Source organism: Muntiacus reevesi, chromosome 1 (assembly GCF_963930625.1).
Source record: "Muntiacus reevesi chromosome 1, mMunRee1.1, whole genome shotgun sequence".
NCBI classification, from domain to species: domain Eukaryota; kingdom Metazoa; phylum Chordata; class Mammalia; order Artiodactyla; family Cervidae; genus Muntiacus; species Muntiacus reevesi.
Window position 1 is genome coordinate 239,148,997 of NC_089249.1, and position 26,568 is coordinate 239,175,564.

The 26,568-nt window shown below is 53.3% G+C and overlaps 1 protein-coding gene across 3 annotated transcripts in view; it reads right to left on the reverse strand.

Moving 5' to 3' along the window:
• Nucleotides 1-3,526: 3,526 nt before the first annotated feature.
• Nucleotides 3,527-26,568, reverse strand: part of CAMK2A (calcium/calmodulin dependent protein kinase II alpha) — a 33,280-nt gene continuing 10,238 nt past the window's right edge. The window contains exons 9-15 of one of the 3 annotated variants that reach the window (XM_065918900.1): nt 26,172-26,212; nt 21,579-21,611; nt 20,542-20,590; nt 13,877-13,952; nt 11,162-11,256; nt 6,949-7,177; nt 3,527-6,703 (exon numbers count right to left, since the gene is read on the reverse strand). In XM_065918900.1, the coding sequence (XP_065774972.1) occupies nt 6,682-6,703; nt 6,949-7,177; nt 11,162-11,256; nt 13,877-13,952; nt 20,542-20,590; nt 21,579-21,611; nt 26,172-26,212 (545 nt within the window). In that variant the 3' untranslated portion in view covers nt 3,527-6,681. The remainder of the gene's footprint in view (nt 6,704-6,948; nt 7,178-11,161; nt 11,257-13,876; nt 13,953-20,541; nt 20,591-21,578; nt 21,612-26,171; nt 26,213-26,568) is intronic. The other 2 variants (XM_065918901.1, XM_065918902.1) reach the window with 2 other exon arrangements.

The following is a 26,568-nucleotide window of genomic DNA, read 5'->3' on the forward strand; positions in this document are numbered from 1 at the left end:
ACTGAAGCAACTTAGCACGCAAGCAGCACGGTAGAGTCAGGGGCACTCGCAGCCTTCTGACACTTCTGGCCCCCTTCTCCCCTAACCTCTAACCGACCCACCGGTCAGGTTTCTCAGCCCAGCTCTTGACTGCATGATTCCCCCACATCTCAATTTGCTAAGCATCCATACAGATCCTCCCAGAACTCCGAGGCGCTGCCACCCTCTCCTGCCTCGTCTTCTGGCTCCTGAACCTTGCTACCAGGTCCAGCCATCACCCTAGTCTGCCCTGAGTGCTGGTTCTCACTCTCTGGGATGGGGGTCATTGATTCCTGGGGACAGGAGACAAGCTAGCTCATCTCTGCCGTCCTTCCCGGAGCCCAGTCTGGCTGCTGCACGCCCTAGCAGGTGTTCGGAGTGGTTCCGATTCTGAATCTCACCTCCTTCTCTCCCTGGGCCATTTTGGGCCAGTGTCTTCACTTCCTGCACCACAGTTTCCTTATTTGTGGAATGCAGAGAATCGTAGTGCCCCCACAGAGAGGTGAACGGAGGGTCGTGAGAGAGCACATATAAAGGAGGTCAGGTGTGAACATTTTAGCAGCACACATTTGTCAGGGGTCTACCCTCGGCAAGGATGACGATACCTGCTGCGTGCATCCGGAACATGGACAAGGTGCTGACTGCCTTCAAGAAGCTCATGGTTTTGTGGACACTTGCTCAGGTGACTTCAAATCAGTGAGCTCTGGTGAGGTAGGTAGAGGAGACTGTGGAGCCTACATGTGGACCTAACGCAGTGCACGCTGGGAGTGGGTAGAGGAGACTGTGGAGCCTGTGGAGGGACCTAACGCAGTGCATGCTGGGAGTGGGTAGAGGAGACTGTGGAGCCTGTGAGGGACCTAACGCAGTGCACGCTGGGAGTGGGTAGAGGAGACTGTGGAGCCTGTGGAGGGACCTAACGCAGTGCACGCTGGGAGTGGGTAGAGGAGACTGTGGAGCCTGTGGAGGGACATAACGCAGTGCACGCTGGGAGTGGGTAGAGGAGACTGTGGAGCCTGTGGAGGGACCTAACGCAGTGCATGCTGGGAAGGAGGTGGGGCTTCCTGGAGAAGGTACCGCAGCTGTGTCCTCAAGGGAGCCGAGATGTTGCTATGCACTGAGCAAGGAATAAAAAGGAATCCAGTCCTCTGCAGTGAGTTCTGGAGTAAATGGGCAGTGAGGAGGTGGAGATTACAGATGTAGACAACTAAGAGATGAGGCACCAGCTGGAGTGGATAGCGGTTAAAGAGAAGGGGGGCTGAGCAGGGGGAGGTTCCTGAGAATCGCAGCTACTGTTTGCTGGCTATCCACAGACGGGGAAACAGACCCTAGAGCTCTGCTTGCGCTAGTCCTGACTCTCTGTCTTGCAAGAAGCCTCTTTGCCTCTGAGTCTTATTTTCTTCACCTTCGAAATAGGACTGTTCCGACTAGGGTAAGAGGTGTGAAAGCACCCTGTGAACTCTATAAGATCACGCTCTTGTAGATAATAATAGCGCTTCAAGTGGAGTTGGCACTGTGAGGTAAAGGATACCTCGAGGTTTACCGGGAGCTCCCAGAGTTTTATGCTGCTGCCGTTGCTGCTAAATCGCTTCAGTCGTGTCCGACTCTGCGCGACCCCATAGACGGCAGCCCACCAGGCTCCGCCATCCCTGGGATTCTCCAGGCAAAAACACTGGAGTGGGTTGCCATTTCCTTCTCCAATGCATGAAAGTGAAAGTGAAGTTGCTCAGTCGTGTCCGACTCTTCGCGACCCCATGGACTGCAGCCTATCAGGCTCCTCCGTCCATGGGATTTTCCAGGCAAGAGGAGTACTGGCGTGGGTTGCCATTGCCTTCTCCGCCGAGCTTCATAGACTCACACAACGCTGGACCTCCTGTAATCTGCTCCTGTGCTGCCACCTGCCGGCGAGTATCTGCAATGGCAGCTCAAGTTCTCAAGTCCTTCCTGTAGCCCAGGAGGGAGATTCAGGGCACCTGAAGGCTCAGGTTCAAGCTGTCCTGGCGCTGACATGCCAGACTCCAAGACAAGAGTGCAAATGAAGGGCCTGGATCCCTCTGCTTCACACCTCCTTGCCCTTTTCAGCCTTACTGCCAATCTCCTTGCATATGCCCTGTAGAAATGCCCTCTGGCCATCTCACATGCCAGCAGCCAGGATAGACCCAGAAAGCAGCTGGTGCGGGAATTCTGAAGCCCAGGTACCCAGAGCATGGTCTGAAGAGGACTGTAGGCTCTAGAAGTCATCCCCCCACCCCCGCCCCCCGGCCCTGTGGAATCAGGCTTTCATCAAATACAAACTGGCCTTGCCATCAGCACTTGCGATCTAGCTCTACAAGGATTAAATCATGTGCTGCTGCAGCTGCTGATTCTTAATACTCCTTGAAAGAAGTTCAGGGTGGAGAGCAGAAATTAGGAATTCTGTGCTCTGGGAAAAACTGGCAAAACAGGTCTTCAGATTGTGAGATATTTTTAGGTGCTGATTTTATGAGCCCGATTCTTGTATCTCCTCTTGTCTAGAAAAGCACCAAAATCCTTCATGGTGACAACTGCTCCTCGTGACTAGCAGAAACATTCTGCAAAAAATATGTGCTTGATTGCATGTACTCCCCCCCTTCACCAGAATCATGTATATACTGATTTCCCCCTCTACTACTTTGGAGCAGTTTCTCAGAGCTCTCTGAAATGTTGTCTCCTTGGATAGTCTTCATTTTGCTGCCAAATAAACCTTACCTTGCAACTCTCACATTGTGCTTTTTTTTTTTTTCAAGTTACATCTCTTAGGTGGGGGCATGACTTAGAGTAATCAACTCATCTGTTTTGCATGAGACTGTTGGGTTTTGTACTGAAAATTCATGTCAGCAATGAATGGTTGGTCACCCTGTCATGGCCTGAGGGGGCCAAAACCTCTGTATCACCACCCTGGGTCAGCCTGACCAACTTGAGGTCGGGGAACCAACTAACCTCTAATGTGGTAGTGGCCTCCCTTCCCCCAATGGAGCTTTTCCTCCACTCCTTTCTCCAGCCCCAAGGCCTCTAGGTTCTAGACTAGACAGCACCTAGACTCTAGGTTCACATATAGTCTGTGGGTAAAGAGACCCTTCCCCTCCCTCCCCCTGTCAAGGCCTCTGGGGCCTGAGGCCTTGTCTGTGAGGTTTGGCAGAGGAAAAATATTGGGTTGGAAGGGACTTCTGGAACAGCTTCTTCACTGTACAAGGAAACCAAGGCCCAGAGGAGAAGAGCCTTGCCCCAGGTCCCTAAGGGAGACTTTCTATTGGCCATTGGTGGCAACTCATTGCTCTTGTTGAGGGCACCCCAGCCCCATCCCTGTCTATAAGGCTAGGACACACAGGTCCAGGCATAATCCCATAGTGATCGGCTCAACCTTGAGCTTGTGACCAAGTTAGACCAATCAGAATAAAGACCTGGGCCTTTATTTTGCAACCGAGAGGAACTAGAACAGGAAATGGACATACTCCCCCAGTGCTCTGCTTAACCAAGACAGAGAGACAGCAAGTGCACAGAAGTTGGTAGCTATTTATTGCACTAAAACACCAAGAATAAAACAGACACCCCTTCTTCCCCCCAACCCCACAATAGCAGAAAGTTTGAGCAGTGGTCATTCAAGTTCACAGCCACATATTTTAAAAAAGAAAGAACTGAAACAAACCCCCAAACAAATAGTAACAAAAATACCAGCACGGGGGGTCTGGCAAATACATCCCCTAAAGGGTCTCCCCTTGAAGGGAGACAGGAGGCCGGGGTCAGGATCAGCGCTTGCTGGGCGCACACACGGGAGAATGCTTTCCCGTGAACGTGTTTGCATGCTGGAGCCTAGGACTTGTCTTAGGTCTGGATTTTTTTGCATCTACGGGATGTTTGACTGTCTGGTGGTATTGGGCCCTGGGCCACTTTGTCTGCCAGTCTCCCTGCCTGCTGTCTCAGGATCACGCCATGCCCTGCGGTCCACATCAGCTGGCTGCACACCCGCAGGCGTGGCCTTCGCAGTGGAGCCATCTCAACTTGGGGTAGGGACCAGCCTCCACTTCTCTGGCATCCAGAGAGGGGCAGAGTGGACAGGGGGCGTGTCAGCAGACAAAAGGCAGGATGCTGGTGTCCTCCAGCTCAGCTCCCTCTGGTGGGGAACCGAGGGGTGAGCCGGGAAAGGACTTTCCCAAGGCCACACAGCAAGTCTGGTCAGAGCTGGGAAGGAAATCCTAGGAACCCCCAAACGTGGCTCTTTCCCCCGCAGTCCTCCGCTGATTAGCAGAGGACAGGCACAAAGAGGGAGCTGAGGGGCAGCTGGGGGAGAGCAGGGGGACTGGCCGGCCCAGGAAAGGACAGGGATCCAGCCAGTGACTCACCCTGTCGATTCTCATGAATGTATTCAGTGTTCAGTCTCCACCCCAGTGTTCTGTCCGGTCCCCCGTCAGCCCTGTAACATAGGCTGGGCAGCAATATTTAACCCTTTTAATGGAGGAGAAAACTGAGGCTGAAGAAAGGACCAGACTTTGCCTTGGTAATGGCAGCAATCCCTCACCTTTGGCTTGGGGACAGCTGTGGGAGCTGGCAGCTCACAAGCGAGGCAGGCAGTTTTGCTGCTGGGACGCTGGGATCACTGGGCCTTACTGGGAAGCCCTCTGGACCTGAGACAGACCAAGTGCCTGCCCTGGGCCTCGGCAGCAGGGTCTCTGCCAAGGAGCGAGGCTAGTGATCAACCAGTTTGGAGACCAGGAGGGCTGAGTCGACTCTCTCCTGGCCTGCGGCCCCTGCCCAGCCTGCCTCACCTGTCCCGGGGGCAAGAGTGCAAGAGAATGGGCCCAGCAGACAGCTCATGATCAGAAAACTCAGGAAGTATTGGGTCACATCCCATCAGTCCTGCTCTACTCAACACCCAGGATACCCCAGAGGTTTGGAGGGATCAGAGATTCCTCCAAATCTTTGGAGATGTGGCTCTTCCTCCCCTAAAATCCTCCAGAGGGGACAGTATCTCATGCTGGCAAAACACGGCCACACAGAGGCCAAAAGCACAGAGAGGCAGCAACATAATTCCGAGTCGGACACTGAGAATACAACCTCTATTTCTTTTTTTGTCCAAAACATGTAGATTGGTTTTGCTGAGTGTTATTTCTTCTTCTTCTTTTTTTTTTTTTTTTTGTTTCAACATACTTACTGCATATAAAGTCATGCAAAGAAAACAGTGCAGACAGTAGATCCAGGTGGATGTGCCAAGGCATTCCACATCAGAGTTAATCCCAAGGGAAGAGGGAAAGAGAAAGGAAAAGAGAGATGCAAACCACAGCCGCAGGAGGAGGTGTGAAGAGGAGAACTCCCAGTGTTCTTTTTGGACCCGCATGAAGACACATGCTTGTGAACCCCCCAGAGATGGATGGATGGGGGGGGGGCGCTGAGGGTGGTGCACAGATGTAATGGAATCCTGGGCAGCATGGTAGAAAGGACCTCAGTTTGGGAGGCAAGCAAGATAAAGTCCAGATACTGCCGCCCTGACAACCTCCCCCACTCTCTGCCCGGATTTGCTATTTCTTCATCAGTACTAACATCTGATGCTTCTCCAGTCCCCAAGGGAACCTGGGGACTGAAATGTCAGAGATCCTTCCCCGTCAGGCTGAGTCCACCTCAGCCCCAGATAACCCACAAGTGACAAAGTCCACCTCAGAGATGACAAAAAAAAAAAAAAGACCTAGAACAGGAAAAAAAAAAAACAAACTACCCCTCACCCCTCTTCCCACCTCCCTTCCCAACCCAAACCTTCTCACAATAATTTGAGAGGTCTAGTTATTACATAAATATCCATTAACGCGAAATCCATTTACGAAACACACAGAAGTTTGGCTATAAAAAGGCATGCGGTCCAAGTAGAAGTGATACCTAAAGGTTTTCTTTTGCCTTCAAAAAACAATCAGATTCTCTCCTTCGGATGATGAAGCTGGAATTCTCCAGGCCTGATGGATGGGTGGAATGGGCAGCTAGTGTTGGAAGTAAACATCAGCAGAAGGAAGAAAGGAAGAAGTGGGGGCACCCTGAGAGGATCGAGCCCCCCACACTGAGGGAGGAGGGTCGGCTGGAGAACAAGAGGGCAGGACAGGATGGGAGAAGAGTTAGGAAGGCAGTTTGAGGCAGGAGGCTCCTGACATCTTGCTCCGCGTTTGCCCTCTCCCACCGGGGAGGCTGGCGCGGGGGGCTGGGTGTTCTGCCCTTCCCGAGGACCCCAGAAGAGGGGCGATCAGGGAGGGGGTTCTGGCAGGTGCCACATTCCTCCTGGCTCTGCCCCTCCTCCCCAGGCCCTGGGTGAACACACAGCTGGGACTGTGGCCTCCGGCCAAGGCAAGACCGGGCCAATGACAGCTGGGAGGGGGGTCCTTGGGGCCAGCACCCAGGGCACCTGGGCCTGAGGAAGCCCCACCCCAGCAGGGGACAGAGAGCAAGAGTGACAGGTGGAGATGGGGAGATGTGGCCATTTGCTCTGAAGTCGTGATGGCTTTTGCGAACGGACAGGTTTTCTTGATGCAGGTATGAAGGTGACGGCGATAGTGGTGGTGGTGGGATGATGTGATTGGGGGAATTCCAGCAAAATCCAAGTGGGAGAACCAGCAGCCACATTCCACAGACAAAGAGTGGATCTCTGCGAAACAGGGCCTCCAGCCTGGTCCTTCAGCTGCAAGATACGGTTGACCTGGTGGGTAACATGGGCGCTTCTCAGGGCACCATGCCCACATCCTTGGATGGGGTTCAAGTTGCCTGCTGTGGGTCCCACCCGCGGCTCCTCCCCCACCCCCTGGGACCCACAGGCCTGGCCTCCTCCCAGTGGTCTCCCCACCCCCGCCTCAGGGCCCGACCAGCAGCCGGGTTCCCCAGCGTGTACCACCTCCAGACCTACACCACCCCGTCCTTTTGATTGTTGGAAGGAGGGGATCTTACTGCGGCAGGACGGAAGGCGCCCCGGATCTGTGGAAGTGGACGATCTGCCATTTGCCATCCCGGCGGTGCCAGACGCGGGTCTCTTCCGACTGGGCTGTGCGGGGGATGCCGCCGGCGTCCAGGTACTGCGTGATGCGGATGTAGGCGATGCAGGCCGACTCGTCACCCATCAGGTGGATGTGGGGGTTCAGGATGGTGGTGTGCACAGGCTTGCTGTTCCGGGACCACACTGTAGGCGGGGACGGGAGGGGGCGGAGGAGTTGCACCTGGGGGCCTCCGTCTCACTTCCTCCCCTTCCCCACTTCTCAGCAACTGCCTCAGCACAGCACCTCTGCCTGCCTCACGTCCAGAGGAGCGGGTCTCTGTGACAGGGCTCAGCTACCTGGGAGTCAGGGCACAGCTTGCAGATCAGACCCCAGCGGAGATACAGTGGACTTCAAGACAAGGTGAATTCTTCAAACGCAGGGGAATGGAATTAGAGAATCATGGTATCTCAGACATACAGCTGAATGTAGTGTCAGGTGAGCTTAGACCAGAGTCTCAACCCAGGTCCCTACAGAGGCCGGGGGAGTACACAAACAAGGCGTTGAACTGGTTACGAGATGCTAGATGGCTACGGACCCTCTGTGTCTGGGTGAGGCGGACAGTGGGGAGTGGTGGAGACAGTGGTGAATAGTGCATCATGTCCCTTCTAAGGAGGTGCCCTGTCCGCAGCTTCCCTGGCGTTTGCTATGTAAGTGCGACTCGTATTCCACACCTCATTTTTCAAGAGAATCTAGAAATCTGGATTTCTATGTCAAATGCCTCAGTTTTAATTATTGCTTTCAAATTTAAAACATCATGCAGACCACATGAAACACGAGTAGTCAGATACGCCTTATGGGCACCTCATTAGCACCTCGATTCTCAACGTATAGAATTATGGAAACTTGAAGAATATTAAACCTGTAGAATCTTGGAATTGTAGGGATGGTACTGGTCGCCTCGCGATGTGGTCGCGGAGCTTTCCAGACTTAGGGGGAAAGGCACAGCTCTCGTAATCACGCTAGAACTAGCAAAACCAGCCCTCTTCATGTACTATGTGAGTCGCAATTATGACTATCATCATCATCACCATCTTGGTTCTAGGAACTCTCAATTCTTTTCAGCAAGATAGAAAACAAAACACAGGAAGACAATCACCTCGGGAGGGCCTGGACAGGGGTCACTAGGATCTTGGGCTTCAGTGGAACCCTCACACCTTCCCTCAGATGTACCCAAATCCCACGGGGGAGCTGATTCAAAATATAGATTGCCCAGCCCCACCCTTGGAGATGCCAGTTCAGGAATCTGTCATATTAAAAAAGCTCCCTCCCCTTCCCCATCCTCTGATTCTGATACTCAGCCAGGTTTGTGAGCCACTGATTTCCTGAAAAATGTAAAAAAAAATTTTTTTCACAACTGCAGAAAGCATCTAATAGTATCTGGGCCTAAATATTATATTCACATTATACCCCAGTTTTGGATAAATGACCCCAAATCACTGAGTCTTAGATATGTAAACTTAAGAGGCTTTTTACAGTTTGGGGCTCTTGTATAGCAAGAGTGAAGAGCTTTTGCACTATAAGCTTTGGAGTGACCTCAGAGATCAGAGGTCACCCCTTGACCCTCCCACAAAATGCAAGGAGGCCTCTGTGACCATCCTCAGCAGCATTTGGGGTTGGAGGCTCTCAACACTGTTTAATTCGATGCCTCCATTTAGCAGATCTGGAAACTGAGGTCCAGAGAAGCAACTGGACTTGTCCAAAAGCTGGGCCAGTCTCTGAAAGAAATGCAGTAGAACCTAAAGAAGTCAGTCTCTAGGTGTGACTGAATTAGGACAATCTAGAACAATCCCCAAAGGGACAGAATTTAGCACCATTGAGGGCACTGGGCCTTACTGCTGTCTGCCAGGGCTGGGGTCCTGAGAGTCATTTGTAAAGCAGTGGTCACCCTAGCGTGGCATCTCTTGAACGGATCTGAGGCTCCCAACATCTACCCTCGTGGGTAGCATGGGAGAAAGGGCCAGGTCCTCCAGCAGGAAAAAGCAGGCAGGAGGGTAAGACTTGCCCCAGGGCAAGTTACCTTGTGTCTTGCTCGTTTCGATCTTTTGATGTGATCAGGTGTTCAAGCCCGGAGTCCAGGGAGCCAGTGTTATGATGGGACTCACTGCCAGAGTTTAGGCCAAGGGCTTACACAGACTTCCGTGTCTCCTTCCCCTTTTGCATCCCTGAGTCTTAAAAGGCAGCTCAGCCTGATCTCTGCTCTGTAGGGATTGTGGTGTTCATTGTGGGGAACCAGCGCCTCCTAGAGGACAGACCAGTAGAGAGGTGCCCCTGGTGATGAGCTAGAGAGCTCCAGGGTGAGTGGGACTGACTGTGGGGTCCAGCCACGTCTCTTCACACTCTACCTCTGTTGCTAGCCTTGGAAAAGCAGAGTTTGATTTGTCAAAGAAAATGCAACTTCCTTCTTTCCTTCTTCATAGCTTTTTGGGGATGCTCTTAAGCCCTTGTACTCTGCAAGAGTCCATTAGTCTGTAGGCAGACAGGAGAGGAGTGCCCAGCTCTGGTGCCCAGGTGAGGGGAGAGCACGGGGAAGGAAGGAGGTATTGGAGGCAGTCGGGACCAGGTTCTGCCACCAACATTCTGGGTCCTTTGGACAAGTCGCTTCCTCTCTCTGGACCTCAGTTTTCCCTCTGTACAATGAAGAGTTGGACTAGAGCCAACTCCAGTTACTTACGTACTACCTTTATTTTTACCATCTACCTATACTTTATGGCAACCCACTCCAGTATTCTTGCCTGGAGAATCCCATAGACAGAGGGCCCTGGTGGGCTACAGTCCGTGGGGTCGCAAAGAGTTGGACATGACTGAAGCAACTTAGCATGTGCACATACTTACTTTATGAAAATATTTCCTTAAATCAATTCACTTTATTAATGTATATACATTTACTTTAAAAGACAATTTTCTAAAACAATCATTAATGAGTAACCAGTCTTACAGAATACACTTTTAATAAGCCCAGTGAAAATGAAATCAAATTATATAATCCTAGCTCCATGCTCTTTCCTACAAGGCACCTGGACCTGAGGCTGCTCTCTTTTTGATAAAGAGGTGAGTTAGAAAGTGGGTAGGTGGAGAAGGAAATGGCAACCCACTCCAGTATTCTTGCCTGGAGAATCCCCATGGACAGAGGAGCCTGGCGGGCTGCAGTCCATGGGATTACATGACTGAGCATGTGTGCACGAGGGTGGAGGGAGTTGGGTTGGTAGCAATAAAGTGGTAGAACTAAAAAAAAAAAAAAAAAAGAAAGAAAGAAAGAAAGTGGGTAGGTATTTAAGAGAGACTAACATTAAAGTGAGCCTTTCCCCTTGGCAGAGCCAGATGTATTGAAAGAGAATTTAGAAAGGGACCCACTTTCTCACTGTGTGAACCAGTGCTTTTTCAGGGGGTGCCCACAAGAACAGGAAAACAAAGAGCGTTGCCTCAGTGCTTCCCTCTGGGGGACCTTGACTGTGCCTCTTCTCAGGGCCTCCCTCCGAGTGCATTGGTTTATCCCTGTCTGACCCCTGGCCAAGGCGAGACACAGACACAGGCAGAAAGCGCCCGAGGTCAGGCCCAGCCTCAGCCCCCTGCCAGCCCCGGGTTGCAAAGCTACCAGGGTCCCTCCTGCAAAGGAGAGGCCCGGGAAGGACAGACATGCGGACAGAGACCTAGACAAACAGGCCGGGCACAGCAGTGTGAGCTTGGTCCCCTCTTCTCACCTACGAGCGCGTTTCCATGCCCACCCATCGGGGCACCTGCATGACAACCTGCGTGCCAGTTTGCAACCAGCTGGTCAGCTGGGGTGCCCGCAGGCATTCAGGTGACTGTAACTTGGGGGTGTGCCCCTGGAGGGCTCCCTTATCTGTAGAAAGGGAATAAAGGTCTTCCCCAGGCTCTCCCAGGGTCATGGGCAGGTGAGGGCTGGGAGGGCCTGTCACTGATCCAAGTCCCCATCCGCAGCCACAGCGGTTGGACGGGCCCGGGTTCGGAGAGAGAACCAAGGCGGTACCAAGCCCTGCCCACACGGGCTGTTCCTCCTCACTGGCTCCTGGCCGCCCCAGGGGCCCTGCCCGTCACCCTGCTGTGCCATCTGGCAGGACGCCGAACAGAGCAGACAACAGGCAGCCCAGAGGGAAGGGATTGCTCACGGTTTTCAAAATAGAATCGATGGAAGTCCAGGCCCTCGACCAGGTTCCCCAGGGCCTCGGGTTCGAAGGCCGTCATCCCAGGGTCACACATTTTCCTGGGGGGAGGAAGTCAGAGGAAAGATGGGCTGGGGTGGCCTCTCGGGTGCCCCCTCTAATTCCAAGAGCCTGGACCCCAGGAAGGTGAGCCTGTGAAATCAAAGGTGACTGCACCCACCTCATAGGATCAATGAGGCTGTGGAGGGGACAGGGCTGGGACAGCTACAGTGTGGACACTGCTGACTGGCAGGTGCTCCTGGGAACTGGGAAGCCTGGGTCCAAACCATGGCTCTGCCTCTTACACGCCATGAGACCACCACCGCACCCCCTGCCCCCACCAATGGCTTAACATCTCTGAGCAAGAGGGCCATACCAAGATGCCAGCGGCGATAACTCAGCCTGTATACAACTCTCCAGATTACATCACACCCCCCACCTCAGGCAGCAGATGCGTCCAGAGGGGGCTTTCCTAATTTGTCTTCCTTGGGCAGGGGGACCTTTTCCTTCACTTTAAATTGACTTCTGTTCACCAAGCAGGTGTGTCCCTGGAGGGATTGTGTTTTGCTACACTAAACAAAGGTGTCCTATTGTTGGCAGCAGCATCCTCTGGGAGCCCCTGGTCCCTCTTCTGTAAGATGAGGAAAATTGCAGTCCAAGAAGCGACGCCAGGGAGGAAGGAGCCCGGGGCGTGGCTGAGCGGGCCCTCTGCGTGTATTTTCAGCTCAGGGCTCCCACTCCGGTCTGCTTTTTGAGAGACCCGAATAGCCAGATGGAGGAAGGAAAAAACTGTTTCCCCCGTCCCTAGGTCTCTGAGATCTTCTATGACACAACGTGGACCCCTGTGACAATGACAGTGAAGCCAGGGACAGAAAGTACCCCAGGAGAAAGAAAGATCCCAACCTGGGGAGGGACTGAAGACAACGGCGGAGGGCCCAGCCTCGGTGAGCTGGAGCTGCGGTGAGTGCAGGGCGCCCTGCCCTTGTTCTGCCCTAACCACTCTGTCTGTGTGACTCCAGACAACTCGCTTCTCCACTCAGAACCGCAGCTTCTCCTGACGGATTGGCCAGCGGGGTTGTTCTCAGATCATGTGGGATTCCCAGGATCCTTCCAGATCCAGAGTTCTCTAAGGCAGGGCTTTGAGCCCTGACCATCTGGAAGACTAAGCACCCCCTTGCTCTCTCCAAGGAACCCCTCTGCAGGAGGTCTCTGGGCCTCTGAAGGGACTCAGAAACCATCTGCTCCCGTTCCATTGTACATGTAGGGAAATAGACTCGGAGAGATGAAGGGGCTTATCCAGGGTGACACAGGGTCAGACTCAGCACCACAGGCCCCAGAGGTCATAGCAAGGGGTCAAAACCTAGGCTACAGAGGAAGTGATATTGCAGAGGTGGAAGACTTGGGGGGTTTGGGGTCAACAGGAGACACCTCTCCTTCCCTCCCTCCCTATAGTTGTGTCCTCAGAGTCACTCTCAGGCTCTCTCAACACTGACTTAATTCTTTCCAAGGCCAGATGCAAAATCTGTTCAAGAGCACATTTCCATGTTCTTATGCAACCCTCAGGGGCACAGATGCACACACACCCATGCACATCCCTTATGCACGCAGTCACAAACGTGCATGTTACGTGTGCATAGGTACATCACACTCACGTGTACATGCGGCCTCCGTCTCACACCTGCACCTTCCGGGTCCTTGTTTCTCCAGAGATAATCAGCAGATTGCCGGGGCTTTGTCACCCACTGCTGCTGAAACCCTCCCACGATCAGGATGCACCTGGCCTGCCCAGCCTTTGACAGACAAACTTCTCAACTCCTGGGCATAGCAGTAACCAGGATCAGGCTGCCCAAGGAGCAAAGCCCACCCAGGTCATTCCTACTTTACCCAACAGGCAAGGGTCGTTCTGCCCTTAGTTGGCAGCTTTTGTCCACCAAAAAGCACAGGTGGGGGCTTCAGACCCGGGCCTTGTCAGCCCTGGCCAAGACGTTGAGGCCTCAGCCCAGAATCCTGGCTCTCCTGGGGGCCCGCTGAGGTCCTTGCTGGCCTCGACCAGCAAGGCTGAAGATGGCCACCAGGGGGCGCTCCAGCCCAGTCTTTGTGCACTGGTCACTTCAAGGGCTGGCCCAGGTGTGTAGGGAATGTCTCACACCATTTGTTTCATATCATGCTATTTTTGTGCACTCTGCCTTATCCCTGGATGGCTCAGAATTGCTTTTTGCAGTTCTTTTGCTCCCCGCCTGTTCACTGAAGTTTGGTTTCCTGCCTGCTCCTGCTCATCTGAGGTCAGAGGAAGTCCAGTGTGGCCCAGGCCCACATGGCAGGACTGAGGAAGGGCCTGCCTCCCTCCCCTCCTTCCCAGCTTATCTCCTGAGGAGGCCCATGTTGCAGTGGAAGCCACCCCCTCTTTCCTTGGGGAAGGAAAAGAGTTTTGTTGGAATTCTTCCTAAACAACAAGATAGGAGCAGGCAGAGGAGCAGGACTGAGATATAGACAAGTACTGTGAGCAAAAAGCTTCATTATGAAAGCATAAAGTCTGAAGGCACACCAGACTTAATGAGTTCAGCCTGATTCATGGCACATGCAGTGTGAGTGAATGAGGGTCAGAGACAAAGACCCCCCAACGCTAGCCATCAGTGGCCCCTGAATCAGGCAGGACATGCAGGATGTACCCAGCCAACTCACGTGTAGGACTCAAAATCTCCGTTGCTTATGGCTTCAATCAGCTGCTCTGTCACTTTTATGATTTCTTGTTTCCGCACTGTAAGGCAGGAGGGGACACAGGGAAATAATAGTGATCGTGATGGAGATGTGGCGCCAGCCCCTGGATCCTGAGCCCTCCGCACGCACCAGCCCCTGCCCTGAGGGCCTCACATTGTCTCAGTTGTCCCCACACTGTCCCTGGGTGTCATCACTCCCATTTCATGGAAGAAGAAACTGAGGCCCAGAAAGGTGGAAGGGTGTGAAAGTCCCCTCAACCACAAAGGGTAGAGCCTGTGTCTTAGTTGGCAGCCTCTGTTTCCAGAGAGCGAGCATGATTCTGGCTCTAGGTCTGATTTGAACCCACATCTTGACTCCAAAATACACTTCTCCATCACCTTGTTTTGCCACCTGAATCCAAGCAAGGTTACCTGTGATGATCACCACCAGCAGCCAAAAACCAGAGCTTCCCCTGTGGTCCAAACTGGGGCCACTAAGGAAGGGCTTAGGGTTTATTTATCCCTTAGGTCTGGGTTAGTTTTTATTCCATTTCCATACCTACAAGAATCAGGCACTGAGCTTTCCAGAACTTTCCAGGCATAATGAATCCCAGTTACTGATACCTGGCCTCCCCTGTCTGCCACTGAAACACCACAAACAGCTGCTTTCTGGTAGAGGATTAGATGTCAGTGTTCTTATTATGTGTGTGATGTTCTGTGCCCTAGCTTTCCCATCTGTAAAATCGGGATGCTATCACCTCTCATACTGTGCTGAACAAGTGGTGTAAAGAACCTGGGCTTCAGTATCAGACAGCCTTCATCTAAATCCCAGCCTGGGTCCTTATTAGCTGTGTAGCTATGGGCCACAAAGTTGTTTTCTCATCCATCATATGGAGACAATAATGCCCTCATCCCAGAGTTGTTATGACTATGGGATGAGATGATATGCCCGAGGCACTTGGACCAGAGCCTGGCGCATAAAAGGTACACACCATAAGTACCACTTTCTATATCCTCCCACATGCACTGTTGCATCTGCTCCTCATGGCCTGGGGGTGGGGGGAGCCAAGGCCAGTTTCCTCACCTTTGATACATGAAGACACCAAGAGGCAATGAAGGAACTGGAAGCCAAATGTCCTGGCTCCCAGCAGAGCGGTCCTCCCAGAAGCCTCACTCAGTTTCTTGGGGCCTCCCCTTCTTCCCCAGGCTCAAACTTGGCCTCAAACCTGGTCAGTGAGCTGGCTGGCCAGAGCAGCCTTAGGTGAGACGGGTGGACATACTGCCCATCTCTCAGGCTGACAGCGTGGGAAGGAGACTGCTCCTGTCAGAGCCCTTGACCCTGCCTGCCCTTTTCCTTACCAACTGCAGGGGCCACCCTGCCTCACCTCACACTGGGGAGCTCACCTCAGGCCCAAAGGACACAGAATCACAGAGCACCCAAGCTGCAAGAACCTTGGAGACCACAGACTCAGCCTCCTTATCCAGCTATTGGGGAAACAGAAGCCTGGTAAGAGGTGTGGCCTGCCCAAGGACACAGAACATCCCGGGTGTGCCGTCTGGCTCCCAGCGCAGGGCCTTTCCCAGAACCCGGGAGCTCCAACACATTCCCCGTCACATTGCGCCCATGGGCTGTCTCTTCCCCAACTCAAATATTTAATATGAGCACTCCAAAGGTTCACTGGCCCCTGGAGTAGGCCTGGCTCCGCGGACATTCATTGCAGAGCGAGGGAGCGTGCTAGTGCTCAAGCCTTAGAGCCTGAAGCCTCGCAGCACAGCTTCCTATGCTGCTCACTCCCCAGTCAGAGATGGGCTCCAGCCACACTGGGGGTGACAGGGGAAATGGTCTGCTCCGGTGTCTGCGCAGCAACAAAGCCATCATCACCGTCTCTGCCCCGCCATGTGCCCCTCAGGGCAGGGCCCGATGCCCAGCACAGCTCCTGGCACGTGGTAAGTGCTCCGTAGACGTAACCATCTTGGAAGTTACCATCTCCAGTGTCAGCCACCACAGTGAGCCACACAGTCTTTATCTCCTGGCTCCGCTAAGAATCACCAGGACTGGGAATGAGTGTCTTAGACCATGAGCTCTGCCGGGTGACCCTGGGGTCTTGCCTGGCGCTGAGATAGGCAGCATGAATGAATGAGTGGATAAACCAAGTCAGGGTCTGGGGCTGCTGTCTTTGCCCTGTTCCCTGGAACTGCCCAAGTTGCCTAGTAGCCTCTGTCCCTTGGAGCCCAACAACCGAGTCTCCTGGTCAAGCTAGAGACTGAGGATGGAGAGAAACGCACCTCTATCAGGAGATACCTCATCCCAGCCGCTCCCACGTGGAATCATGATGACCACCCAGGGCAAATTCTCAGGCTCCTGGCAGGCCCTGGGGCCCGAGCCCCTCCCCCTGTCTTGTTTGCATGGCTTTACGTACCCTTCCTGCTTGACACTCCATGAGCTTCTGCTTAACACCCTGTCTCCTGTGGGCTGCTTCTCCCCAGCATGTCAGAAAGACTAGCCAAGCAGTCAAGGGCACAGATTCTGCAGCCAGACCCCAGCTCTACTAAATAACTATGTGCCCTTGGGCAAGCTATTTCCCCTTGCCTCAGTTTCCCATATGTATAATGGAGCTACTAATAGTACTTACCTCATAGGGTGGTTCTGAGGGTTGAGTTAAGAATATATCAACAAAAATAACTAACACACATATGGTCCTCACTCAGAACCAGCTACTGTTCCAAGCCCTTTATATCAAGTCATTTATGTAAATAATGATGCATTATGTAAAGCCTTGAGAGCAGTGCCCGGCGCTCCATAACTGAGAGCTGTGATTATCCTCAGTGGAAAGCTCTGAACTGGAAGTTCCCCCTGAGGACAGCCTCTAGCCAGGCCGGGACGCTTCCCAGCAGCCTGATACATGATGCTTCAGTTTTGGTTGAAGCTTTGGGGCTTGCAGCCTGCCTGAGAGGCCACCACACTGCTGAAGAGCTTCTTCCATTTGCACCCATGTCCTTCTTTTAAGTTGAAATTTCCCCCTAGAAGCCCCTTAGTTACTGGGGCCCTGCACCGTGCACCTGATATCCCAGACTTTATGCCTTCCACCCACCAGCCTTTTCTTTTCGGGGCTGAAAGCTTCCATGTGGTTTGCAGGATCTCACTCAAGCTGGCTATCTACTCTACTGGGGTACTTAAGCTGTTAGATGCTTCTGTGAGTATGAGCACACAGTCCTAGATGTAGCTAGAATATTGCAGAATCTAAGGCCTAGGGTAGCACTCTTTATCCCCTCCCCATTTCTGGACACTATACCTCTATTAATGCAGCCCGAGACAAGTTGGCCCGAATGCCTAACTTGGCCTTCACCCACATAGGACACCAAGTTTGCCAACAGTTAAAGCCTGGCAGGCAGGAATCTCCCTCACTTCACTCTCTGGGACCAAAGATCTGGGGCTCTGGTGCTCCTTAGATCTGGAGAAATTCATTCTTGCTGGCCCCTCCCATGCCCTCAGCGGACCCACTGCTCTATGAAAGATTCATCCAGCAGCTGCTCAGTAGCAACTCTGGCATTTTTAATCTTCTAGGCATTCACCCAGACAACCAAGAGTGTTCCTTCATAGCTGGGGAAGCTGAAGCCCCAGAGAGGTTAAGACACTCTCTCAAGGTCACACAGCATGCGGCGGTTGAGATGAGATCACCATTCCCAGCTAATATTTCCCAGAATGTCTCTGCCCAGATTTGGAGGCAGCTCTTTGGAAAAGAAACAGAGTTTTAAAGGAGCTGGCCAGGAGAAGAGCGGTGGGGAGGAAGCGTAGCAGAGCCCTGTGCAGCTCGGAGGGTGAGAGGCCTGTGTATCAGCCTGAGGGGCTCTGAAATATTCATGTCCCCTTCTTTGCTCAGGGGGAAATGTTCCCTGGAGGATGACATTTCTAATTAACTTTAATGTTAGGTCAGAATCCACCCTACCAGCTGCTATTCTCACTTAGTAAGAAGACTTAACAAATTAACACCAGAAAATGGTTCTCTGGAAATTTTCTCTGAGGCCTGAAGAACCTGGGGGAGGTTCAGGGCTCCTCTCTCCTGCCAGACAGTGGGAGAAGCTCCTGGATGGGCCAGCATCTCTTCCAGCAGACATGGCCCTTTACATGTATGGGAACTGAGGCAGGGAATGGGCTCTAAGTCCTACCATTAATAACACTGACATGCCTTTTCTCTTCTCTGGGCTTCAGCCTCCCTCTTTTTATTTTATTTATTTATTTTTGGCCGTGCTACAGGCATGTGAGATCTTAGTTCCCCGACCAGAGATCAAACCTATGCCCCCTGCAGTGGAAGTGGGGAGTCTTAACCACTGGACCACCAGGATAGCTTATTCCTCCCCTCTTTAAAAGGGACACAAATGAACTAAAATTCAAGACTTCACAAATGTTCCCATCCTGATAGCTCTAAAGCAGAAGATAATGATTGTAAATGTCAGGCCTTAGGGATACAACCCAGAGCCGTTACTCCAGGTGGAAAATGTCTTTAACAGGTCACGTTGCACATTGCACATTACATTAATAGTGCACACAAACTTTACATTCTATTTCAAACATTTCTCTGTCTGTTTAACATATAAATATTTATCTTAAAGTAATCTTTGAGTAAAAGCGGCGCTCCGGGAAAATACTGTATGGCTTCCAGTCATTCAACCATAAGCTCCAATTTGAAAGAAAAGAAATTAAGATTTATTAAACAGTGACCATATGCCAAGCACCGTGTAAGCACTTTAGACACAGCCTCTTATTTCATTTGCACAGCAGTCCTCTGAGCTTGGTACTGTTATCAGCATCTCTTTATAGTTAAGGAAACAGGGGCTCAGAGAGGTTCAGTAAGTTGCCTAAAGTCACCCAGCAAATAGACTCCAGTGAACAATCACAGAGCTCATTTGCCTCCACAGACTCTGTCTGCTCTGAGACCAGGATTATGAGGCCAGAACCAGTCTCCTCAAAACACCCAGCACCCAACTCTTACCACTGGGACCGGGAGCCTCAAATACAGCCAATGTCTCAGACACACCCTCTATTGCCCCACCACAAACCTATGGAATCAGGATCCACACAAGCAGGGCCAGGAATACGGTTATAAATGCTCGAGGGGCTGAGAATGCTGGCCTGATCCCAAAGAATTCTTCAAGATAATGCATTTTGAAGGCTGTCCCGAGTGCCATGGTAGAAGCTTGATTTGCTCTGGCACCAGGCAATGGTGATGGAGTGACCGCCCCCCACCCCGCCCCACTCCCAGCTGGGAATGACCAGAGTGGGATACACACAGGGTGGGACCACTCTTCCAAACATCCTGGTAGAGTCAGGAGGCAGTCACAGTGTTCAGCGTGTCAAAACTGCCTTAAATCAGCCTGACTGGTAACGGTGCAGAATATGTATTACATAAGAAAACACTTTTCCTCATGACTGTATTCTTTTAGAAGCAAGTCGTCTAAATTGAAAATATCTCGACTGGCACCACTGTGGTCTCTCCAGGTCAGTGCTGTTTTTCTAGATCTCAGAGACTCCCCAGGCATCTTGGCTACATGTCTGAGTGTGAGAACCCCCAGCCTTGCCGGGTCTCCCTGTCCCGGGGCAATAAGGAGGGCCAGGTACAGGCAGAAGAGCAGGCCAGCACCAACGACTTGGTGCAGATGTCAGCACGCACCCTCCCTCCTCTAAGCTCCAAGCACACTTTCCACCCAGCAAGGCCTCCCCAGCCAAGGTTACAGGCCAGGCCCTGGAGGTGCACTGCCTGGGTTCATATCCTAACTGTACCCTTAATGACCTCTGGGACTTTGGGCAAATTTACTCAACCCCTCAGGTTCTGGGCTGTTGAATGGGGTTAATCACAGTACCTACTTCCTAGGCTTGCTGTAAAGCTTAGGCTGAATATCAAGCATTTGAAACATGTCTAGCCCACAGCAAGTGCCCCATAAAAGATAGCCATTATTCTTGTTGCCATTCTATTATTTCCTCTCTTACTATCAAATCACATTTATCTGGGGTCTTGCTCCCCCTTCCATCTGAGTGCTGGTGAAGACTATTAGTCACTGGCTACAACCCCTGCATTTTAGGTTGGTCTTTTTTTTTTTTTTCTGGCCATGCCGAGTGGTACGCGGAACTTCCCCAACCAGAGATTGAACCTGTGCCCCCTGCACTGGAAGTTCAGGGTCCTAACCACTGGACCACCAGAGAAGTCCTTGGGTTGGTCTTAGGCAGTGTTTCCCATATTCCAGTTTGTTGAACTTTCTACATTTCTGCTTTCCCTTCCTTTACTTTAAGTTTTTAAAATCAACTCATCTTTTTTAAAAATTTCAAAAACACTTCCAAAGGAAAATGTATACTACTACATTTATGACTTAACTATGTTAATTTTTTTCATGTTGAATTAATTTAATACATGTTAAAGTCAACACGTAACTGCTGCCATAAGAGAAGTCCATCCAGATACCACTAGTGGGCCAGGCACGCCATACGGGGAAACGCTGCCCCACAATGCACCCAGCCTATAGGGAGCAAGGTAAGGCTCTCTATAGAAAAACGGGACACAAAGTTGACCTAGGGGCCCCTCCAGGCAGGAGACTGTCAGTGAAGGGGCCCACCAGGAGGCCTGGGAGCCCTGATGCTGAAGGCAAGACCCCTCCTACCTTTGGTGTCTTCATCCTCAATGGTGGTATTGGTGCTCTCTGAAGATTCCTGCCAAAGAGAAGACGGGAGGCGGTGAGGCCCACTTGCTAAGCAGAAAGAGGTGGGGTCAGCTGGGGGCTGCCCCAGCTGCCCGATGCTGCGGCCCCGTTTCCGTAAGCCTCATCGGCTCTGCCGTCCAGATGCTGCACTGAAAAATCCCATCAGCCTTCCGAGCCTAAGGAGGGGACAGGCCCAACTCAGCAGGCGGCTGGTGGCGGGGAGCGGAGTGAGAAGAAAAGGGGTGGATGCGCGAGAGCCCTGGCCTTTCTGGGAGGGCTGGGTGGGGCGGTGGGGGCGGGCTGTCCCGAGCCCCGTCTGCTGGAGGGAGCAGAGAGGGGGTGTGGAGGGCAGAGAGGCACGTGGTGGCCACAGGATGGGGAAGGAGTACACACACTGGCGGGGGAGGAAGAGAGAGAGGGGGAGGCCCAGTGTGAGAGAGCCTGGGCTTTTCAGGGGGAGAAAAACCACACAACTGAGGGAGACAGCAATGGAGTCAGAAGAGGGGCGTGGGCCACCATGCCACCACACGAACCCCTAGACAGAGGCAGCAGCTGGTGGCTCCTCTGCCACCGGCAGGCCCTGGGCTGCCTCGCAGAAGCTCAACAAGGGCCTCCACGGCTTTGGCCAAACCAAGCCCCCCAGCGGCCACAACTGGCACAAACCGAGCCCTGAGCTGAGTTCCCAGAGCCAGGGTGGGGAGAAGCGAGAAGCCACGGGCTGGATGTGGGATGGGGTTCAAATCAACCTTTGCTTCCAAGGGAGTTCCCAGGTCTACTGTCAGGCTGCTGGCCTGGGCCATGGAGTTGGAGGTGTCAACAGAAACACACCAACAACACGCACACACAACACACATATTGTCACACGAGGCACACGTACCAAGCACGCCCTGAGCCCCCTCTCCCCGCCCCGGGTTCCCGTTGCAGCCTGCAGGAGGGAGGCAGGAGCGAGGGTTCGAGGCCCAGGATTTACCGGCGTTTGGGAGACGGCAGACACTCACCATTAACTGAACGCTGGAACTGGACTTTCTTTTCTGGAAAAACAAGGAGAAGAGATGGGACAGGAAAAGACACAGCGTGAAAACGGCAGGGAGCAGAGGAACGAACGACAGGGGAGGGTTGGAAGGAGGATGGGCCTCGGGGTCATCCTCTGTGGCCCCTGGCCAGCCAGTGTTGGGACAAGGTCAGGGCCACCAGCAGCAGCTGACCCGGCAGGGACAGTCCTCTCCAGCCTGGAGTTCTGGGGCCTTACGCGCAGCTGCCTGGGTCTCAACAACCCAGCCACCAAGCTCCAGGCCGAGCCTCTTCTGGACCAGGGCTCCCCTTACGCCAAACTGGGATGTGGAGACAAATCCTGGGTCTCAGATACTAGTTGCCCAAGACCTCCAGAATCCAAAGCTCTTGAGGGACAAAAGGATGCTCGGGTCTGGAGACGAGGCTCAGTGTCTCCTCCCAGGCTCTCCCTGTGTCTCTGCTGAAAGGACCCCACTCCTGATTTGGTTGAGTGTCACAGTCACTCAGGAAGCTTGTCCAAAATATACATAACTGGGCCCCCTCTCAGGAGTTTGATAACTAGGTCTGCGTCAGAGCCTGGGCATATTTATTTTAAATGATATTCCCAGGTGATTCCAAAGCAGAGACAGGAGTGGGAACCAGTCCCCAAGTACCCTCAAAAATCCTGAGGGTCCTCCCTTCAGCCTATTCTAACTTTGCAGGGATTTGTCATGTATCCTGTGGGACTCAAGGGAAGGAAAAAGGAGCACATAACTTTTCTTCTTCTTCTTTCAGTTCTAAACTTGGAGTCTTAAAGACTCACACTCATAGGAGGTTGCAGGTCAAGACTGACACTTGCATTGCACAGGTGGGAAACGGGCTCAGGGTGGCTCAGATAGCTACTAGCAATGAAGAAGCTGGAACCCCTGATGCAGGCCCTCTGCCCTGTCTAGGTCTTCAGGTACCCACAGCCTGATGGCTCCTCATGGCTCATCCTGGAAGCACTTACATCTGAGAGGCCAGGAGGCTGCTCCCTGAGCTGCTCTGTGTGGGGACCAGCAGGGAGACTTGAGATGCCCTCCAGGTAGGCCTTTGCCAGGGGAGGCACTGGGTATTCTCTGAGGGTCCTTGGGTCTAATTCTGGGCTTTCTGACTCCAAGGTCCAGAAGCCTGAGATCCTTTCCTCTCCACCCAGGGCCTCTGCAGAAGCGGCCAGGGTGGCTCACTGGGCTTTTCCAGTGTGAGTGCTCACAGCCCCTGCCTCTGCCCCAGCTGGCCCGGGCGGTGTGACTTCCGCAGCCAGCAGCCAGTACCTCCTCCCCTCCCCTCTCATCTCCTCCCCTCTCCTTTCCTTCTAGTGTCGGCTTCACTCCTGGCTGGAGCCGGGCCAGGCACAGTGCGTGTTGGATGGGACAGGCCCATACAGCTCGGCTGTCAGCAGAAACCCGAGAGTGGCGTGGGGGCCAGGAGGTTCCAGGCGGGACACGAGGAGGAAACACAGAGCAGAGACTGCATCAGATTCGGACATACAGTGACAGGATGGGACATGGAAGGGTGGGGTCATGACGCACGGATGGGACACCAACAGGGGCAGTGAGTGGGCTTGAGGGGTGGGAGCAGCAGCCCCTCTTCATGGAAGTAGTGGCCTAGTAGTGGCTGGGACCGGGGGTGGGGGGGGGGCGGGTGGCATTGCTTCTTGGTAATGGAAAGACTCAATTTTCCTGAATCATAAAGATGATGATGAAGCTAATAATAACCCCACACCAACCAGCATGTTAGTTTCATTTCAAAAGTGGGCTGTCACCAGAAGTAGAGTCACATCTCTTAGAACCACATGGAGAAGATGGTTCTAAGGTTGGCAAGGATGGTAGAAATGGACGATGGTCAAAATTAGCCTTGAAAAGCCCTTAAAAGCCTATAAAGTGCTGTATTGTGTCATATCTTGAACCAGCCAGTTTTTCCTCCAGCGCCGGAACCAATCAGTGCTTCTTCAACCAAGCTCATGGTGGAATCAGTGGTTTGTCTTTAGGGACCGAGTTGGAAGAGGAATTGTGTATTTCCCACTTTGGCTGAGCACATGCTGATTACCAGACAGCATCATGGTGTGGCTCCACCAGGCCCGCCCCGGTGGGAGACCCTCACCAGCACCCCGAAAACAGCTCTTCTCTTTTTGCACAGATGACGGAACTGATGACACGGAGCCCCAAGGGAGGGAACAGTGGGGCCCAGACTCAAAACCCTGGCTTCTTGACTTGAGGTCCGGTTTCAGTCAGAGTAAAAACATGAATGGACCTCCGAAAACAACATCTTGTAAGCCAGATCTTGGGCCAAGCCCCTTGGGTCACTCTTATCTTCCTACTAGACATTCCCCCTCCTTCATCCCAAGCAGGGGGAGAAGGCTGAGCTGCAGAGAAAGGGTCGGGCCAGGAACAACCTTTGTGTGTCTCTTCCTCCACATCCAGGCCACCCTGAAAAGTCACCCGGATTCTGTCCTGCACTACAGGGAGCAGAGGCACGCTCTTCAGCTGTGCCCACTGGATGGTCCTGCGTTGACCAACCAGAGCCCTGCCATGCTATAGAATGTCCTTGCCCTCAGACAGCCTCCGCCTCCTGCCACAACAGGAGAGGAGCCAGACTACAGCTCCGTTCCACCACCTGGCCTGAGGGAGGCCCTGACCAAGAGTTTGCCAGAGTTACACCCGAGTACCAAGCAGACCTCGGCAGCCCTACCTGGGACCCTCCTCCTCCTCCTTCTACATGGGCCTCAGCCCACCATCACCTGTGGTCTCTGCCCCATATCCCCCAAATAGGATTTTTCCCATGGCACCCAGCACCCCCAGTGTCTACACACAAGGGCCAGATTGAGCCCCGGCTGCTCCGTGCCTGCCCCCCACCCACACTGCACAGCCCTCTACCACCCTTTCAAATTGGGAGAGGAGGGGGTGACTCTTGGGTAACCCCAAAGAGCAGGTAAGCCAAAACTCAATCCTGGATTCCATTACAGCATCTGGGATGGATGTGTGTCAACTTTCTAAATTAGGCTGGCTTTAGATCTGTGGTTTCCAAATATTTTTTTGAGCACACTTCAGAAGAAACCGTACCCAAAAGTCCAACACATAGAGCAGAAAAGATAATACCACTGACTAGCCTCTCATGAGCGGGTTTCACACGCCAGGACTGTGCTAAGTCCTCAAAACACAGTGTCTCAGTACACCCTCACAAACAGCTCTGGGAGGTGGGAGACCCTTTCAACCCGTTGCTTGAACAAAGAAAGACAGATTCAAGAGATTCAAATGGGCCCTAAGCTCACCCAGGCTCTCTCAACCACTGTGACAGCTGGTCCGTGGAGCTGTTCTGGCTGAAGTAGGTGAGGAAGCCCCGGCCTCTCTGCTCAGCCTCCCACTTTTCAGTCCCTCTCCAGCTGCTGCCAGAGGTGCCTCCCAAGAAGCTTTGGGCTCCAAGGAGTTCCATTTGAAAATCATGGGCTTTGACTGATAACCAAATAATTACATATTCCTCAAGCACCCAAGATGAGAAGAGAAAATGATTTTTTGCTTGTTTTTAAAGCTGAAATCTTGGAAATCATGGAGTTCACATCGCCCTGCTTCCCCACTGTACTTATGGGGAGACTCAAGCCTTCAGAGGGCTAAGAGCAGAGAGAAGGCCCATATCCTGGCTTCAGGCAAACAGCCCAGTCCCCTCCATGCAACCCCTGGCAGATCAAAGCCAGGGGCCTGAGACTCTACATGCCACTATGAACCAAGCCAAGAAGCCACCAGACCACCTGGGTGGCTGTGTTTGGACAACATCCCACACCTTCCAGTGTTCTGGGCATAGACCAGCCCTGGGGCCCGTGGCCAGGCAGGGCTCCGAGCCCAGAAAAAGGCAGGGTCTCCAGAGAGGAGAACCCACAAGGCGAGCCAGTGGCAGGGGAGGAGGGAGCTGCAGAGAGCAGGGGACCAGGCCCTAGAGAGCAGAGGGAGAAGAGAGAGGAGGGAGGGATGGGTCAGCGGGGTGTGGAGGGAAGCAGCTCGGGCATCAGGGGTGGGGACGGGGCAGGTCTGGGTTGGGGGTGGGGTGGGGTGGGGGGATGGGAGGAGGGGATTCTTGGCACTGAACCGGCAGGCCTTGATGGGGGTGGGTACCTCTGGATGTCAAATCCGAGAGGACTGGCTGTCCATCCCCTGCAGGCTCTGTAGGTTGGACTGGGGCATGCATTGGGTCAGGGGCCCATTCCAGCCAGCCCACAGTTGGGAAGGAGGAGGTCACCCCTCATGACATCTCTGTCCCTTCTTTGTGACCTCTCACTCACCAGTCCTCCAGAATCACAGAGATCTCCTTTAATTGACCCTTATGCCCACCCCAACCGTAAGCCACCTGCCTCTCCCACCCTCTTTCAACCCTCCCTTCCCCCACCTGCCCCCATCCATGCTGGTGGAAGGGTGGGCACCGAAGCCCAGGTCTCTGGGTCTGGGGACCCCAGGCTGGATGGGTGAGCGCATCTGCCCAGAACCCTGTCGGCAAGCCTGGCTCTCACCCCAGCCCTGCAAGCTGGGCCCTGCAAGCCAGAGGCAGGCCCTGCTGGGCTGGCTGGGGCTTACCTTCACACCATCGTTCTTCTTGTTTCCTCCACTCTTCCCGCCTGCAGAGGAGAAAAAGTAGAGGGTTATCAACACTAGGCAGGGCACCAGGGCCCACAGCGCGAGGAAGAGCAACATCCACAGGCCGCAGAGGACGCGGAGCCGCAGCAGCTGCGCGAGGAGACCTCCTCCTCTTGCTCTTATTCCTTGCTGGGTGGCCTGGGGACTGCCGGTGGCCCACTGCGTAGCGGTGGGCCTGGGCTCCCCCCGGTTCTCAGCAATGTCAGGCGTGACCCTCTGGCTCCATGGGTTGAGGAGGTGCCCACTGTGCCCCAGACCGTGGGAGCGCTTTCAGTCTGGGGATTCCCTCCAGATCCCGGTCACCACTCGTGCTGGCGGTGGCCAACCCGGAGGCCCG